At 53.0% G+C, this 17,229-nt stretch overlaps 2 protein-coding genes across 6 annotated transcripts in view; both read right to left on the reverse strand.

The window, feature by feature from the left end:
- Positions 1–3,804, reverse strand: part of EHD2 (EH domain containing 2) — a 29,265-nt gene extending 25,461 nt beyond the window's left edge. The window contains exons 1-2 of the mRNA XM_032169321.2: positions 3,701–3,804; positions 241–699 (exon numbers count right to left, since the gene is read on the reverse strand). Of these exons, the coding sequence (XP_032025212.1) occupies positions 241–644 (404 nt within the window). The 5' untranslated portion in view covers positions 645–699; positions 3,701–3,804. The remainder of the gene's footprint in view (positions 1–240; positions 700–3,700) is intronic.
- A 10,277-nt stretch (positions 3,805–14,081) lies between these two features.
- BICRA (BRD4 interacting chromatin remodeling complex associated protein) overlaps positions 14,082–17,229 on the reverse strand; it is a 98,022-nt gene continuing 94,874 nt past the window's right edge. For 3 of the 5 annotated variants that reach the window (XM_032169326.2, XM_032169325.2, XM_032169324.2), the window contains one exon: positions 14,108–16,018. In XM_032169326.2, the coding sequence (XP_032025217.1) occupies positions 14,937–16,018 (1,082 nt within the window). In that variant the 3' untranslated portion in view covers positions 14,108–14,936. Of the gene's footprint in view, positions 16,019–17,229 lie in introns of all 5 variants that reach the window. The other 2 variants (XM_032169322.2, XM_032169323.1) reach the window with 1 other exon arrangement.

Raw genomic sequence — 17,229 nt, forward strand, 5'->3', positions numbered from 1 at the left:
GCCAACATGGTGAAACCCTGTCTGTACCTAATAATACAAAAACTCGCTGGGCGTGGTGGTGGGTGTCTGTAATCCCAGCTACTCAGGTGGCTGAGGCAGGAGAATCGCTTGAACCCAGGAGGTGGAGGTTGCCGTGAGCCGAGATCACACCACTGCACTCCATCCTGGTCGAAAAGAGCGGAAACTCCATCTTAACGAAAAGAAAAAGAAAGGTGCGCCCTGGGCTCACGGCTGGCACACCTGTTGAGGAAGGTGTTTCCGAAGGGGTTGAGTTTGCGGAAGGGCTTCTCTGGGTCCACGACGAGGGCGTTGCCGGGCACGGTGCCCTCAGTGTCCCCGTGCATGACGGCCACAAAGCAGTCGGTGGTGGGCTCAGGCCCCACGCGGGAGCCGGGCACCTCCTGCTCCAGCAGGTACTGGATGAAGCTGGTCTTGCCCGTGCTGTACTGGCCGGCCACCAGCACCATGGGCTTGCCGTCGAAGTCTGCATCCTCCAGGGCCGGCGAGTGGAAAGCTCCAAAGCGGTAGTGCTCCTCCAGCGGCAGCAGCTTCGTGCGGTACAGCTCCTTGAGGGCCGAGGTCACCGTGCGGATGGCCTCAGGCTGCTGGCCCCGTGCCCCGCCCCGCTTCAGCCAGCTGAACATGGTGGCTGCACACCGCTCACTGGGTTCACGGAGAGACGTGCAGATGGAGAGCTGCCTGTGGGAGGGGGAGAGGGCATGAGCACGGGCGGCCCGGCCAAGGAGGAAGAAAGGGGTCTGAGTGTAGACTGTGTGGGTGACAGGATGGGTGGAGGAGGAGGAGGAGCACAGATATTTGTGGTCACAAACATGTGGTCACAGAGCATGGATGGCGGGTGGCAGGAGGAAGAATGGAATTGGGCCAGGCGCGATGGCTCACACCTGCAATCCTAGTATTTTGGGAGGCTGAGGTAGGAGGATTGCTTGAGGTCAGTAGTTGAAGACCAGCCTGGGTAAAATAGTGAGACCCCCATTTCTACAAAAAAAAATAATTAGCTGGGCATGGTGGTGCATGCCTGTAGTCCTAGCACTTTGGGAGGCTGAGGCAGGAGGATTGCTTGAGCTCAGGAGTTCAAGGCTGAAGGCTGCAGTGAGCTATGATCATGAGATCATGACGCTGCACTCCAGCCTGGGCTACAGAGCAAGACCCCATCTCAAAAAAAAAAAAGGCCAGGCACAGTGGCTCATGCCTGTAATCCCGGCACTTTGGGAGGCTGGGGCAGGTGGACCACCTGAGGTCAGGAGTTTGAGACCAGCCTGACCAGTATGGTGGAACCCTGTCTCTACTAAACATACAAAAAATTAGCCAGGCATGGTGGTGGCCACCTGTAGTCCCAGCTATTTGGGAGGCTGAGACAGGAGAATCACTTGAACCTGGGAGGCAGAGGTTGCAGTGAGCCGAGATCCCGCCACTGCACTTGACAGAGCAAGACTCCATCTCAAAAGAAAAAAAAAGTATAGGGAGATCATAGCGAACCAGCTGAAGGAGGAGAAAGATTAATGGTGACATGGTTGAAGACGGGGGATTGATGGTAGTAATGGAAGACCAAGAGATGGGCAAGGCGGAGGATTCAGAAGCTGCCTGGAAGAAACGGATTCCTTAATCGCTTCATTCATTTCTTCCTCCCTTCTCCATTCCATCATTTGACACATTTTCACTGAAATCACGCACTCCTTGCTTCAGGCACTATGGATCCAGAAATGAGCCAGAGGTCATCCCCTATCCACCCAGAGGCCCCAGTGAGGACCCAGACACATGCTAGACATCCAGAGGAGGGCATGAGAAACAGACCACAGCACCAGTAAGACTCAGGGCAGGGTTGACTTTTGAGCTGCTCCATGAAAAGCAGGCAAGACAAGGGGATTTAGGCAGAGAGGATGGTGCGCGCAAAGTTCTGGGGGTGTGAAAGGTCCTGGTGTGTTGGGAGCCATGAAACATCTGGGTAGGTGACCAGACACGGGGGCACAAAGAGGAGGGGTGAGAAATGGAGCTGAGAAGGTTGCCTGGGTGCACCCAGGTCATGAGGGCTGTTGGGTGTTAACAAGAAAAATAATGCAACATTTATGATCACTGCATGCCAGGTACTGTACTAACTCACTTAACCTTCATAACCCTGTAAAGTAGGTCTATTTTCTTTTCTTTTCTTTTTTTCTTTCTTTCTTTTTTTTTTTTTTTTTTTTTGGAGGTGGAGTCTCACTCTGTAGCCCAAGCTGGAGTGCATTGATACAATCTCGGCTCACTGTAACCTTCACCTCTGGCATTCAAGGGATTCTCCTGCCTCAGCCTCCCAAGTAGTTGGGACCAGAGGCATGCGCCACCATGCCCAGTTAATTTTTTTTTGTATTTTTAGTAGAGATGGGTTTCACCATGTTGCCCTGGGTGGTCTCGAACTCCTGAGCTCAGGCAATCCACCCACCTTGGCCTCCCAAAGGGTTGGGATTACAGGTGTGTGCCACCATGCCGGCTCATCTCTGCTTTTTTAACGAGGCAAAGGAGGCTCAGGAAGACAGCAATAAATTACCCAAGATCACTTAGCTAGAAAATGCTCAAGCTGGGGCTCATACGCAGGCAACCTGACCTCAGAGCTTGCAATCCTGTTATAGGTCTAAAGATCTGAGTTAGGGAGGTTAACCATGACCAACCCAGGAGCAATGAGCACCTCCAGCACCCAGACTGTGTTCTCTATCTTCCCTTACTATCCTTTTATTCACCGTAGGATCTGTAGTGATGTCCCCTCTTTCATTCCCGATATCAGCCATATGTGTGGGTCTTTGCTTTTTTTAAAAAAGAAAAACAAAAACGATTGGTCCCTGTTGATGCTTATGATTTTACTGATCTTTTCAAAGAATCAACTTCTGGTGAGATGGGAGTCTCTAAATACCATTCCCCACTAAAAGAACCTGGGACTCCTTAGAGAAATGGTGGATTCCAGGGCTGGGGCAGGGAAGAACAAATGAGCCTGGGTCAGACGGTGAGGAAGTGCTCAAAGGCCGATAGGGCATGTTACACGGACAGAGGACCCAGCTTGCAGGGGCGCCCAGGGGCCAAAAATGGGGCAATTTGAGCATCAAAATAACTGCAAATCAAATATGCTAAAATCCATAAAATCATGAGACTTTTAAAAGGGGTGGCAAGGGGATAGGGGAGATAAAAGGAAAAGGAGTTCGTAAAGGAGTGGCAGGAACGGAAAAGAGAGGCAGGATCTGGGATGCGGGCAGAGGGAGAGGGCTCTGGGCGGTGTCCCAGGCAGGGAGGGCCCTGAGAGAGAGCTGGGGAGAATGCCATCAGCAGTGGCCGATCGAGCTGGTGAGGCAGGAGAGGGGCTCTTGAGTGGCTGGAGGGACCAAGTTAGCCGATATGGATGAGGGCGTGAAGCGAGACCCTGCAGAGAGGATCTCCTCTAGCCAGGGGATAGGGAGGGGTGTTGGGGGAGGATGGAGGAGATTGGGGGAGTGGGAGAGGCTGCGAAAGACTGGAGGAAGAGTGGGAGGACCGGGGGAGTGGGGGACATGGTTACAGACTGGGGGGACTGGTGAAGACTGGGAGTGACTGGGGGACACCTGGGGAGACCGTTACAGACTGGGGACAGGGTGGCGGGGAGCAGGGGTCAGGCATGAGGAACCAGGGCAGGCTCGGGCGGGGGTCGGGAGGCGACAGCTGCGGTGCTGGGAGCACTCACCGACGGGGCGCGCTGGCGGCTGCAGCGGGCTGGGCAGGCTGGGCGGGGGTGGGGTCCCGCGAGGATCCGAAGTGCCCGCGGAGCGGCCTGTGCTCGCGGTCCCGTCCGGAGCCGTCTGAGCCGGGTGGGGCCCGGAGCGGGGAGGACGGGAGGGAGAACAGGAGGGAGGGGCGGGACGAGGCGCCCCCCTCAAAACCGGGCGCCCGGCCTCTGGCGCCCCCTTGTGGAGAGTGGGGAAGACGCCTTAGCACGGCGGGCGAGAGCTCCAGCGTCCAGCCTGGGGTTCGAATTCCGCCTCCACCTGCGGCGTTAGGCTGCTCCCCAGTCTGTCTCTCTTCTTAACACGGGAATCACAACAACAGCAGCAATAATAGTAACAATAACTTAGGTCGGACGCCCTGGCTCAGGCCTGTAACCCTAACACTTTGGAAGGCCAAGGTGGGAAGACTGCTTGAGGCCTGGAGTCCAAGACCAGCCTAAGCAACATAGCGAGATCTCATGTCTATTAAAAAAAATAAAAAATAACAAAACAATTTAGCCAGGCACAGGGGTGCACACCTGTAGTCCCAGCAACTTGGAAGGCTGAGGTGGGAGAATCTCTTGAACCCAGGAGGTCGAGGCTGCAGTGAGCTATGATTGTGCCACTGCACTCCAGCCTGGGTGACAGAGCGAGACCTCACCTGTAAAAAAAAATAATAGGACCGGGCGTGGTGGCTCACGCCTGTAATCCCAGCATTTTGGGAGGCTGAGGCGGGTGGATCACTTGAGGTCAGGAGTTCAAGACCAGCCTGGCCAACATGGTGCAAAACCATCTCTACTAAAAATACGTGGGAGGCCGAGGCAGGCGGATTATGAGGTCGGGAGATCGAGACCATTCTGGCTAACACGGTGAAACTCCGTCCCTACTAAAAATACAAAAAATTAGCTGAGCGTGGTGGCGGGCGCCTGTAGTCCCAGCTACTTGGGAGCCTGAGGCAGGAGAATCACTTAAACACAGGGGAGGTGGAGCTTGCAGTGAGCCAAGATCACGCCACTGCACTCCAGCCTGGGGAAAGAGCGAGACTCCGTCTCAAAAATAAATAAATAAACAAAAATTAGCTGGGTGCAGGCACGCACCTGTAGTCCTAGCTACTTGGGAGGCTGAGGCAGGAGAATCACTGGAACCCAGGAGGCAGAGGTTGCAGTGAGCCAAGATCACGCCACTGCACTCCAGCCTGGGCGACAGAGTGAGACTCCATCGCAAATAAATAGGTAAAAATAATATTAATATTAAAACTTAAGGGAGTTCATGAAACTTCTCGGCTGACAACCTCCCTGGCTCTCCTCTCTCTCAGAGTAAAAGCCAAAGTCCACACCAAGGCCCACAAAGCCTAGCATGATCCACCTACATCTCCCCTGTCCCCCTTCCTCAGGCGACTCCAGCCACCGTGGCCTCCTCATCGTTCCTCAGACACACCCACAACCCTCCAAGTTCGTGGCCTTTGCACTTGCTGACCCCTCTCCGTGGAGTACTTTCCCCATGGGGATCTCAATGCCTGACTCTCTCCCCTCCTTCAGGTCCCTGCTCAAATGTCACCTCCTCAGAGAAGTCCTCCAGGATCGCCCTGCCTAAGGTAGAACCCACTCTCTACCTCTTATCACTGCCCTATTTTTCTCCACAACCCTTCCAACCACTATCCATATTCCATATTTCTCTGCCCAAGGGACTGTCTTTGCCCTGAGAACATGAGCCCCGTGAGGGCTTTGCACAATGCCCAACTCCCTGCAGGGGCTCAGTAAACATTTGTAGAAACAATCCCTAATGTTGACTGAGCCATTCCTACATGCAGGCACCGCTCTGAGCTCTTTGCACGCATGTATTAGCTCATCGAACCCTCATCATATCTCCAAGAAACAGGAGTTTTGGGGTTTTTTGTTTTTTTGTTTTTGTTTTTGAGACAGTCTCACTCTGTCACCCAGGCTGGAGTGGAGTGGCATGATCTCAGCTCACTGCAACCTCCGCCTCCCGGGTTCAAACTATTCTCATGCCTCAATCTCCCAAGTAGCTGGGATTACAGGTGCATGCCACCACACTCAGCTAATTTTTTTTTTTTTTTTTTTTTTTTTTGAGTCAGAGTCTCACTGTGCGGCACAGGCTGGAGTGCAGTGGTGCGATCTCAGCTCACTGCAAGCTCCACCTCCCGGGTTTATGCCATTCTCCTGCCGCAGCCTCCCGAGTAGCTGGGATTACAGGCGCCCGCCACCATGCCCAGCTAATTTTTTGTATTTTTAGTAGAGACAAGGTTTCACCATGTTAGCCAGGATGGTCTCAATCTCCTGACCTCGTGATCCGCCCGCCTCGGCCTCCCAAAGTGCTGGGATTATAGGCATGAGCCACTGCCCCCAGCCTAATTTTTGTATTTTTAGCAGACATGGGGTTTCACCATGTTGGCCTGGCTGGTCTCGAACTTCTGACATCAAGTGATTTACCCACCTCAGCTTTCCAAAGTGCTGGGATTATAGGCATGAGCCACCATGCCCAACTGAATTGTATGCTTTAAATGGATGAATTGCATGGCTTCTGAATTATACCTCCATAAAACTGATATTATATATCATATTATTATAATATAATTATAACATTATTTATTTTTATTTTTTTTCTATTTTTTTTGGAGGTAGACTCTTGCTCTGTCACCCAGGCTGGAGTGCAGTGGCGCAATCTCGGCTCACTGAAACCTCTGCCTCCCGGGCTCAAGTGATTCTCGTGCCTCAGCCTCCCGAGTAGCTGGGATTACAGGCATGCACCACCAGGCCCAGCCAATAACATATTACTATAATATTACTATTATATATATAATATATAAAAGGTCTGGAGCTTAATGATAACTTATGTTAATGCTGTTACTGCTAGGGGACAGGCCCTGTTCCAAAAGCATCACCTAGATCATCTCCCTTCCCCCAGGAGGGCGAGTCCTGTTATTATTGTTATTCTCATTATTATTCCTGTGTCTCAGATGGGAAAGTTGAAGTACAAGGAAGTAGAGTCTCAGAGCTGGGTGCAGTGGCTCATGCCTGTAATCCCAGCACCTTGGGAGGCTGGGGCAGGGGATTGCTTGAGGCTAGGAGTTCAAGACCAGCCTGGGCAACATAGTGAGACCCCATCTCTGAAAGATAAAAAAATCTAAAAATTAGCTGAGTGTGGTGGTGCACACCTGTGGTCCCAGCTACTCGGGAGGCTGAGGTGGGAGGATTACTGGAGCCTAGGAGGCTGAGACTGCAGTGAGCTGTGATCATGCCACTGCATTCCGGCCTGGGTGACAGAAGAAGACCCTGTCTCAAAACAAAAAAAAACAAAAGTAGAGTTTGGTCTGCCAAGGTGTGGAAGAACTTGGAGCTGAGCCAGAGTTGTCTGATGGGAGAGTGTTGTTTTGCTTCTACCCCAGGGCTTCTCAACCTGTTGCAAAACATTCCGGAGGATCGGCTGGGCGCGGTGGCTCACACCTGTAATCCCCGCACTTTGGGAGGCTGAGGCGGGCAGATCTCAAGGTCAGGAGATCAAGACCATCCTGGCTAACAGGGTGAAACCCCACTTCTACTAACAATACAAAAAAATTAGCTGGGCGTGGTGGCAGGCGCCTATAGTCCCAGCTACTCGGGAGGCTGAGGCAGGAGAATGGCATGAACCCAGAAGGAGGCTGAGGCAGGAGAATGGTGTGAACCCAGAAGGCGGAGCTTGCAGTGAGCCGAGATCATGCCATTGCACTCCAGCCTGGGTGACAGAGCGAGACTCCATCTCAAAAAAAAAAAAAAAAATCTGGAGGATCTGTGAACTTAGATGCGGGGGTAAAAAGACATCTGGAGTTTTCATTGAAATTCAGAGTTTCTGTCAGCCACAAATGTTAGCAGCAAAGCACAGTGTCATCAGCAGGACCCGGGTCCCCGGCACCCAGAGGAATGACTGATGCGTTCATCGGTTTGCAGTTGTGGATTTTTTTTTCTTTTTTCTTTTTTTTTTTGGAAACAGAGTCTCCCTCTCTCTCCCAGGCTGGAGTGCAATGGTGCGATCTCAGCTCCCTGCAACCTCTGCCTCCCAGGTTCAAGCGATTCTCCTGCCTCAGCCTCCCCACTAGCAGGGACCACAGGTGCCCACCACCAAGCCTGGCTAATTTTTTGTATTTTTTAGTGGAGACGGGGTTTCACCATGTTGCCCAGGCTGGTCTCGAACTCCTGACCTCAGGCAATTCACCTGCCTTGGCCTCCCAAAGTGCTAGGATTACAGGCATGAGCCACCGCGCCCAGCCCAGTTGTGGATATTTTCAGCGACTGTATACACTCATCGCTCACTGGCCCCACAGCCAGCTCTCTCTAATGAATGCATTAAGGTAGATTGGTTCACAGCCCAGTCTGCCGTGTACTACATCTTTCAGGCCTCAGTTTCCTCACCTGCAAGCTGGGCCTATTAGTTCCCACGCTGGGGCTGCTGTGAGGACCAAATATGCTAACCCACGTGGTTCCCTGTTTAGTAAAGGTTAGTGACCGTGTTCTCCCACTCTGCTTGCAGGCAGTCAGCCTTCCAGAACCGAGTCCCAGAGCCCGTGGAAATTGTGGGCGAGTCCTTGTAAGTAATCAGGAGGGGTCTTTCAGGAGAGTCTCTCTGAGAGTTTTGTGATCCAAGGATGTTAAGAAACGGCCATTTAGGCCGGGCGCAGTGGCTCACACTTGTAATCCCAGCACTTTGGGAGGCCAAGGAGGGTGGATCACTTGAGCCCAGGAGTTCAAGACCAGCCTGGGCAATATGGTGAAACCCTGTCTCTACCAAAAATACAAAAAATTTAGCCAGGCATGGTGGCGCATGCCTGTAATTCCAGTTACTTGGGAGGCTGAGGCAGGAGAATGGCTTGAACCCAGGAGGTGGAGGCTGCAGTGAGCCAAGATTGCGCCACTGCACTCCAACCTGGGCAACAGAGCGAGACTCCATCTCAAAAAAAAAATTAAATTTTTTGAAAGAAACAGCTGTTTTCCTGTAGTGCTTTATTTCACACGTGGAGGGAGTAGTTCTAGAGCTAGGAAAGGGGATGGTCCAACCCTCTGAGAGCCCAGATATCAGCTTCCCACCCACGCACAACCCCAGGGGGCCCATTGCCATGGCTCACGCCTGTAATCCCACCACTTTGGGAGGCTGATGCGGGAGGACTGCTATAGGCCAGTGAGACCCCTGTCTCTACAAAAAATAAAAATAAAACAATAAAAATTAGCCAGGCGAGGTGGTATGCACCTACTCAGGAGGCTGTGGCAGGAGGATCCTTTGAGCCCAGGAGTTCGAGGCGTTAGTGAGCTATGATTGCACCACTGCACTCCAGCCTGGGTGACCCCGTGAGACCCTCTCTCTTTCTCTCTCTCTCTCTCTCTCTCTCTGTCTCTCTCTCTCTCTTTAAGACAAGGTCTGGCTGTATCGCCCAGGCTGAAATGCAAGCAGTGGCGCAATCTCAGCTCACTGCAACCTCCATCTCCTGGGCTCAAGCAATCCTCTCATCTCAGCCTCCCCAGTAGCTGGGACCACAGACACACACCACCACACCCAGCAAATTTTTTTTTTTTTTTTTTTTTTTTTGTAAAGATCGGATTTCGACATTTTGGCCAGGCTAGTCTCGAACTTCTGACCTTAGGTGATCCACCTGCCTCTGCCTCCCAAAGTGCTGGGATTACATGAGCAAGCCACTGTGCTGGGCCAAGACCCTGTGTCCTAAAAACAAGCAAAAAAATAAACGAAACATTTCCAGGGGCCTGCAGAGAAACAGGGTGCATCACCCCGGTCCAGTCGCCACCACCACCCACCTGGACTCACAGCAGTGGCCTCCTCCTTGCTGCACTTGGTTTCCGCGCTTGCCCCTCGTCTATTCCCCCAAACAGCCACCAGAGGGTGCTGGTGAACGTAAGTCCGCTCAGGGCCCTCCTGAAGCTCCCGTCTGTCTCAGTGTAATAGCGCAATCATCCCCATGGAGGATACGGTCACACACGATGAGGTGCCCTTTGTTCCCTCTCGGACCTCACCTCCAGACCTCTCCCTATCACGTATGGGCTGCAGCCGCATTGGCTTTTTCGCTGTTCCTCGACACTCCAGGCAGGCTCCTGCCACAGGGCCTTTGCACTGGCGGTTCCCTCTGCCTTGGATGCTCTTCCCTGAGAGATCTCCTCTGGCTTCCTCCCTCTTTTCCTGCATGTCTCTGCTCAAATATCACCTCCTCAAAGAATCCTTCCCTTCCCACCTGATCCCGAGAGCCCTGATGTGTAGCTGGGCAGGTTGTTCACTGCACAAGGCACTCACTGAATGGGTGAGAGGGGACTGGAGCCCAGCTCACACTCTGCTCTTCAAATTCTGGGCCCAGGCTGAGAGGGGTGCCCTTTTCTAGTTCACACAAAGGCATACTAGGGCCTGACAGCTGCCTTGCCCACTTGCAGAGTCCTAATTAGGGAGAGTCAGGCTGCTGAGAACGCAGGAAAGCAAAAAGATAAAGCAGCTAAGTTACAGGTCTGCCTTTCTTTACTGTCCAGGACATAGCCCTCCTGTACAAATAACTCAATCTTCCTGCGCCCAAGTATCACCAGACACCTGCAAGTGAGCCCACTGTAACCCTGGCATTATCAGTACTGCACAAAGCCCTCTTCAGCACACAGCATGAACTCTATCCTATATGCCGGGTGCAGTGGCTCACGCCTGTAATCCCGGCACTTTGGGAGGCAGAGGCAGATGGATCACTTGAGGTCAGTAGTTCAAGACCAGCCTGGCCAAAATGATGAAACCCCGTCTCTACTAAAAATACAAAAATTAGCTGGGCATGGTGATGGGTGCCTGTAATCCCAGCTACTCAGTAGGCTGAGGCAGGAGAATTGCTTGAACCCAAGAGGCGGAGGTTGCAGTGAGCTGAGATCATGCCACTGCACTCCAGCCTGGGTGACAGAGCGAGACTCTATCTAAAAAACAAACGAAAAAACCAACTCCATCCTATACAACCCCCAGCAAGCCTTTGTTTCCTTGCAGTCAGCTTCTCCCTGGCTGTGTTGCCCATTGCAACCTTGCAATATATTTTCCTACTTTATTTCATAAATCTGCCTTTTTTTTTTTTTTTTTGATGGAGTCTCACTCTGTTGCCCAGGCTAGAGTGCAGTGGTGCAGTCTTGGCTCACTGCAACCTCTGCCTCCTGGGCTCAAGTGATCCTCCCAGCTCCCAATAGCTGAGACTACAGGTGTGCACCACCACACCCAGCTAATTTTCGTATTTTTATTTATTTATTTATTTATTTTTCGATGGAGTTTCACTCTTGTTGCCCAGGCTGGAGTGCAATGACGTGATCTCAACTCACTGCAACCTCTGCCTCCTGGGTTCAAGTGATTCTCCTGCCTCAGCCTCCTGAGTAGCTGGGATTACAGGTGCCCGCCACCATGCCTGGCTAATTTTTGTATTTTTTAGTAGAGGCAGGGTTTTGCCAAGTTGGCCAGGCTGGTCTCAAGCTCCTGACCGCAGGTCATTTGCCCACCTCAGCCTCCCAAAGTGCTGGGATTACAGGCGTGAGCCACTGAGCCTGGCCAATTTTTGTATTTTTTGTAGAGATGGGGTTTCACTATGTTAGGCCGGTCTTGAACTCCTGACCTCAGGTGATCTGTCCACCTCCCAAAAAGTTGGGGTTACAGGCGTGAGCCCATAAATCTGCTTTTTGTTGTTGTTGTTGGGATGGAGTCTCGCCCTGTCGCCCAGGCTGGAGTGCAGTGACGCGACCTCGGCTCACTGCAAGCTCCGCCTCCTGGGTTCACGCCATTCTCCTGCCTCAGCCTCCCGCGTAGCTGGGACTACAGATGCCCGCCACCACACCCGGCTAATTTTTTTGTATTTTTTTAGTAGAGACGGGGTTTCACCGTGTTAGCCAGGATGGTCTCGATTTCCTGACCTTGTGATCCGCCCGCCTCGGCCTCCCAAAGTACTGGGATTACAGGCGTGAGCCACTGCACCCGGCTTTTTTTTTTCTTGTACCTACAACTGTCTTGGTAAATTCTCTTACCCCCACACCACCAGCCCAGATAATTGTCACTCACCTGTGACACCCACCTCCTTACCCTGCATTACGGATTGAGTTGTTCTGTCCTCTCAAAATATATGCTGATGTCCTAACCCTAGTGCCTGTGAATGTAATTTTATTTGGAATCAGGGTCTCTGATCTGAAGAAAGCTAGAAGGGCTGGGCGCGGTGGCTCACGCCTGTAATACCAGCACTTTGGGAGGCTGAGGCGGGTGGATCATGCAATCAGGAGATGGAGACCATCCTGGCTAACACAGTGAAACCCCATCTCTACTAAAAATACAAAAAATTAGCTGGGCATGGTGGCACATGCTTGTAGTCCCAACTACTCGGGAGGCTGAGGCAGGAGAATCACTTAAATCCTGGAGGCGGAGATTGCAGCGAGCTGAGATCGCACCACTGCACTCCAGCCTGGGCGACAGAGCAAGACATCCATCTCAAAAAAAGAAAAAGAAAAAGAAAGCTAGAAGAAAAAAAAAAGGAATCAGGATCTTTGCAGATATGATTAAGTTATGACAAGGGCATACTGGTGGGACGGGCAAAAATCCAATATGGCTGATGCCCTTAGAAGAGAAGAGATACAGTGGGAAGTCAGCCGGAGATTGGACTGATTCAGCCACAAGCCAAGGAGCACCTGGGGACACCAGAAACTGGCAGAGGCAAGAAAGGACCCTTCCCTAGCACCTCTGGAGGGGGCATGGCCCTGATGCCACCTTGTTTTCAGACTTCAAGCCTCTAGGGCTGTGGGAGAATAAATATCTGTTGTTTTAAGCTGCCCTGTTTGGGGCATTTTGTTATAGCAGCTTGAGGGGACTAATACACCTAGCATGATTTTTTTTTTTCTTCTTTTTTTTTGGTGGGGGGATAGAGTCTCACTCTGTCGCCCAGGCTGGAGTGGCACAATCTCGGCTCACTGCAACCTCCATCTCCTGGGTTCAGACAATTCTCCTGCCTCAGCCTCCCAAGTAGCTGAGACTACAGGCGTGAGCCACCATGCCAGCTAATTTTTTTTTTTTTTTTAATAGAGATGGGGTTTCACTATGTTGGCCAGGCTGGTCTCGAACTCCTGATCTCAGGTGACCCCCTCGACTTGGCTTCCCAAAGTGCTGGGATTACAGGTGTGAGCCACCGTGCCCAGCCTGATTTTTCTTTATATGGGCATCTGACACTGTACACATTTACAGCGGACCCTCACTATTTGTAAATGCCGTATTTGTACATTTATCTGCTCATCAAAAGTTCTTTGTAACCCCCAAGTCAAGACTCTCAACACACACAGGGCAGCAAAATATCAAGTTGCCCAACACACGTTCCCAGCTGAGATTGAATAAGGCGACATTCTGCCCTCGTTTTGGCTCTCGTACCATAAACACACGTCCTTTTCTTGGTTTATCTAGTCCCACGCTTTTCATATTTTTCTGTTTTTTGTTGGTGACTGTTTAAAATGGGCCCAAGCGTACAGCTGAAGTGCAGTCTAATGACCTTAAAAGCACAAGAAGCTGTGATTTGCCTTTGGAGAAAAGATAAAATACATGTGTGAGATAAGCTTCCTCCAGGTTCCAGTTATAGTGCTGTTGGCATGACTTCGATGTGAATGAATCAACAATATAAATTAAATAAGGTATCTTTAGGGCTGGGCATGGTGGCTCACGTCTGTATTCCCAGCACTTTGAGAGGCCAAGGCCAGAGGATCACTTGAGCCATGGAGTTCCAGACCAGCCTGGGCAACATAGTGAGATCCCATCGCTACAAAAAAAATTAAAAAAAATAGCTAAGCATGGTGGTGCACCTATAATCCCAGCTGCTTGGGAGGCTGAGGCAGGAGGATCTCTTGAGCCTGGGAGATGAAGGCTGCAGTGAGCCACGATCGTGCCACTGCACTCCAGCCTGAGTGACAGAGTGAGCCCGTCTCAAAAATACGTAAAGAAGTGTTTTTAAACAGCAACACACATAAACTAAGGTGATGTATTGACCGAACTGTGGTGATCAGAGGCCCTTAGAAACCTAACCCTGTCTCCCTGGGGGCAATGGCTCAGTATTCACTAATTCTCAGAGTGTATGCAGAGATCATAGAACCTTACCGGAAATAAGACTTGGCTTGATCTGGCTTAGCTGTTTACCACCTGCCTTCCCCACTAACAAGTCAGCTTACCGGCTTAGCAGGGATTCTTGTCTGCCTTGTTCATGTTGAACCCCCTGAGCCTAGAACGGGGCCTGGTACTCAGCAGGTGCTCAACAAATGCATGCGGAAGAAGGCCTCACGACCCCAGATCCAAACACTCCCCAACCCTCAAACACCCAAAAGCAATGGGCCAAGGGGGCATGAGTACAGTTTTAAAAAAAGGATCAGTTTTTAATTTACAAGAGTTCTAAATGTACAGAATTCTCCTTTAAAAAAATCGTTATACACAATAAATACAGTACAAAAAAATTTATCTTACAGTACTAGTTTTGTCTCCGAGATTTCAAAATCTGGCGCGGACAGCTGGAGGCAGGAAGAACAGAGGGAAGACTAGCTGGGGAGGGGTTCGGGGGAGAGGAAGACCCCAGTTTCTTGTTTTGCTCAGATTTCAAAGTCGAGGGGTGGGCGTTCAAAATCTCTCCCTCACTTGCGCGCACACACACAGGTCACGGAGTTGGACGTGCAGATGTCACACGGGTGCCTGTGGGCACAGCACACTGGGAGGCTGGCTCCCCCACCCCCTCTCTGGTTTTGTTTGACAGCCTGTTAGGGGCGGTGGGGACAGGCTGAGACTGTCTGGAAGGACCCTGCCAGCTCCCAGCACCCTCCACTATCTGAGAAGCCACACGGACAAGACAGGCACCCGGAGCGTTGGCATCAACCTGGTGGCCCCATCCCTGGCAAACACACGCGCGTGTCCCCCGGACAGAGGGGCAGTGTGCCAGGAAATCGGAAGAAACAGGAACTGACACAGCACTTTGCCCCTCCTTTGGCAGGGGAGACGTTTTACATCACAGCCCCCTCCCCTAAATCCACGCCCACCCCCCAGCAACCCAGCTGAAGCAGGCAGCAGGGAAGGAGGCCTTTGTGACTCAAATAACTTAGGCAAGAAAAACCGTCAGGGGATCCCCGGCTCGAGTTCCCAGGAGGCTGAGGGCAGACATCCGGCTGTCCCGGCGTCTGCGGAAGGAGGGGACGGGGAAGGGGAGGCGGCCCGGTGTTATCTGGTCAACGTCCTGGCACCAAGGCCGCCGTTGTGACTGGAGGGCGGGTAGGCCTCGGGCCTGTGCAGGGGTGGCGGGGAGGCGGGGGTGCCGGCCGGGGCAGCGTGGGGGTACGAGGGCGCGGGCGTCCGGCCGGGGGCCTGCTGCAGGTTCAGGATGCTGTCGATGGCGCTCTGCAGGTGCTCGGTGAGCGTGTCATCCTGCGGGCTGTCGCTGGAGAAGCTGGCCTGGTCCACGTCGGGTGACTCGGACTTGCGCCGCTTGGCAGGGGTCAACCCGGGCGCCTCCCAGTCAGGGTCCCCGGTGCCTTGGGCGGCGCTGGCTGCGGGCTCTGGCGGGGCGCCCTTCAGCATACGCTGGTACAGCTCGTCCTCCACGGCCGCCAGCTCGCGGATGAGCCCGCTGGTGGCCTCGTCCACTTTGGCGGGCAGCGGCGCCGGGCTGCCTCCCCGTGCCCTGCCCGCGGGCGTCCCCTCCGGCGCGCCAGGGCCCCCCACGTTCTCGCGGTAGGTCTTGCGCAGTGGCAGGCGCGGGCAGTGCGGGGCGGTGCCCAGGGGCTTGCGCTCGGGGGTGGCAGGCGGCGGGTGGTCCACCGTGCCGTTCATCTGGCCCGTGGGCGGCGGTGGCGGCGGTGGCGGCCGTGGCGGGGGCTCGGCCACCTTGAGGGCGGCGGGGGGTGGCGGGGGCTGGTGCACGGGGTCCAGGGCCGTGTTGTGCACGACCTTGCTGAGCCCGGCTTCCTGCTTGATCTTGAGCTTGAGCCCGATGCGGCTCCGGGCCTCGTAGGTCTTGATGGGCGGGCGGTTGCGGGAGGGCATGGGGCCGTCCTCGTCGGCGTCCAAGGAGGAGGAGGAGGAGGAGGAGGAGGACAGGGAGGAGGACGCCCGGGCCCAGGTGACCGAAGGGGAGCCGCCTGCCCCGCCGTGCCGGATCACAAGCTTGGTGGGCAGGTGTGGAGGGGGCTGGGCGGAGGCCCCGGGAGCTGAAGACGACGGGGGTCCGTGGCCGGGGAGCCGATGACCCTCGGAAGAGGCTGCGATGGGGAGGCCGAGTGAGCGGGAGGAAGACACGTACTCGTCTGCAGAATCGGGGCAAAGAAAACCCACGGAGTTAGGATGAGGCCCCCCGACCAAGCTGGGAGGAGCTGTGTGCAGGGAGCACCTACTACCTGCCAGGCACCAGACTGCACCCTGCACCCTCCAATCCTCAGGACAGGCTGGGTGAGACCCTCTTCAGCAAAGCCCAAATTCCCCCAACTCTAAACCACTGTGTCTGGCACAGCGGCCACGAGCCACCTGGGGCTCATTCAGACATAAGTAAATTAAGAGAATGTAAAACAAGGTTCAGGCCTGTAAGCCCAGCACTTTGGGAAGCCAAGGCAGGGGGATCGCTTGAGCCCAGGAGTTTGAGACCTGCCTGGGCACAGTAGTGAGACCCCTGTCTCTATAAACAAACAAGCAAACAAATAAATAAATCATATGAAGTCCTATTGTATTTTTTTTTTTTTTTTTTTTTTTTTTTTTGAGATGGAGTCTCGCTTTGTCACCCAGGCTGGAGTACAGTGGCACGATCTCTGCTCACTGCAAGCTCCGCCTCCCGGGTTCACGCCATTCTCCTGCCTCAGCCTCCCGAGTAGCTGGGACTACAGGCGCCTGCCAACATGCCTGGCTAATTTTTTGTATTTTTTAGTAGAGACGGGGTTTCACCATGTTAGCCAGGATGGCCTCGATCTCCTAACCTCGTGATCCGCCCGCCTCGGCCTCCCAAAGTGCTGGGATTACAGGCGTGAGCCACTGTGCCTGGCCATATGAAGTTCTATTAGACAGCACTGCTCTAATTATATACATAACTTTTTAAAAATGGGGGTAAGGAGGTATCTAATTTCAAAGTCTGGTCTGAAATGACATGAGGTTTTTTGTGTGTGTGTTTGTGTGTTTTTTTGAGACAGAGTCTCACTCTGTTGCCCAGGCTGGAGTGCAGTGGCACCATCTCACCTCACTGCAACCTCCGCCTCCTGGGTTCAAGCGATTCTCCTGCCTCAGCCTCCCAAGTAGCTGGGATTATAGGTGCCAGACACCACGCCTGGCTACTTTTTGTATTTTTAGTAGAGACAGCGTTTCGCCATGTTGCCCAGGCTGGTCTCGCACTCCTGACCTCAGGTGATCCGCCCGCCTCAGCCTCCCAAAGTGCTGGGATTACAGGTGTGAGCCACCGCAGCTGGCTACGTGAGGTTATTTATGGTCTTGATTTTTTTTTTTTTTTTTTTTTGAGACGAGTCTAGTGTAGTGG

This window comes from Hylobates moloch, unplaced genomic scaffold (genome assembly GCF_009828535.3).
Source record: "Hylobates moloch isolate HMO894 unplaced genomic scaffold, HMol_V3 SCAFFOLD_12, whole genome shotgun sequence".
NCBI lineage: Eukaryota > Metazoa > Chordata > Mammalia > Primates > Hylobatidae > Hylobates > Hylobates moloch.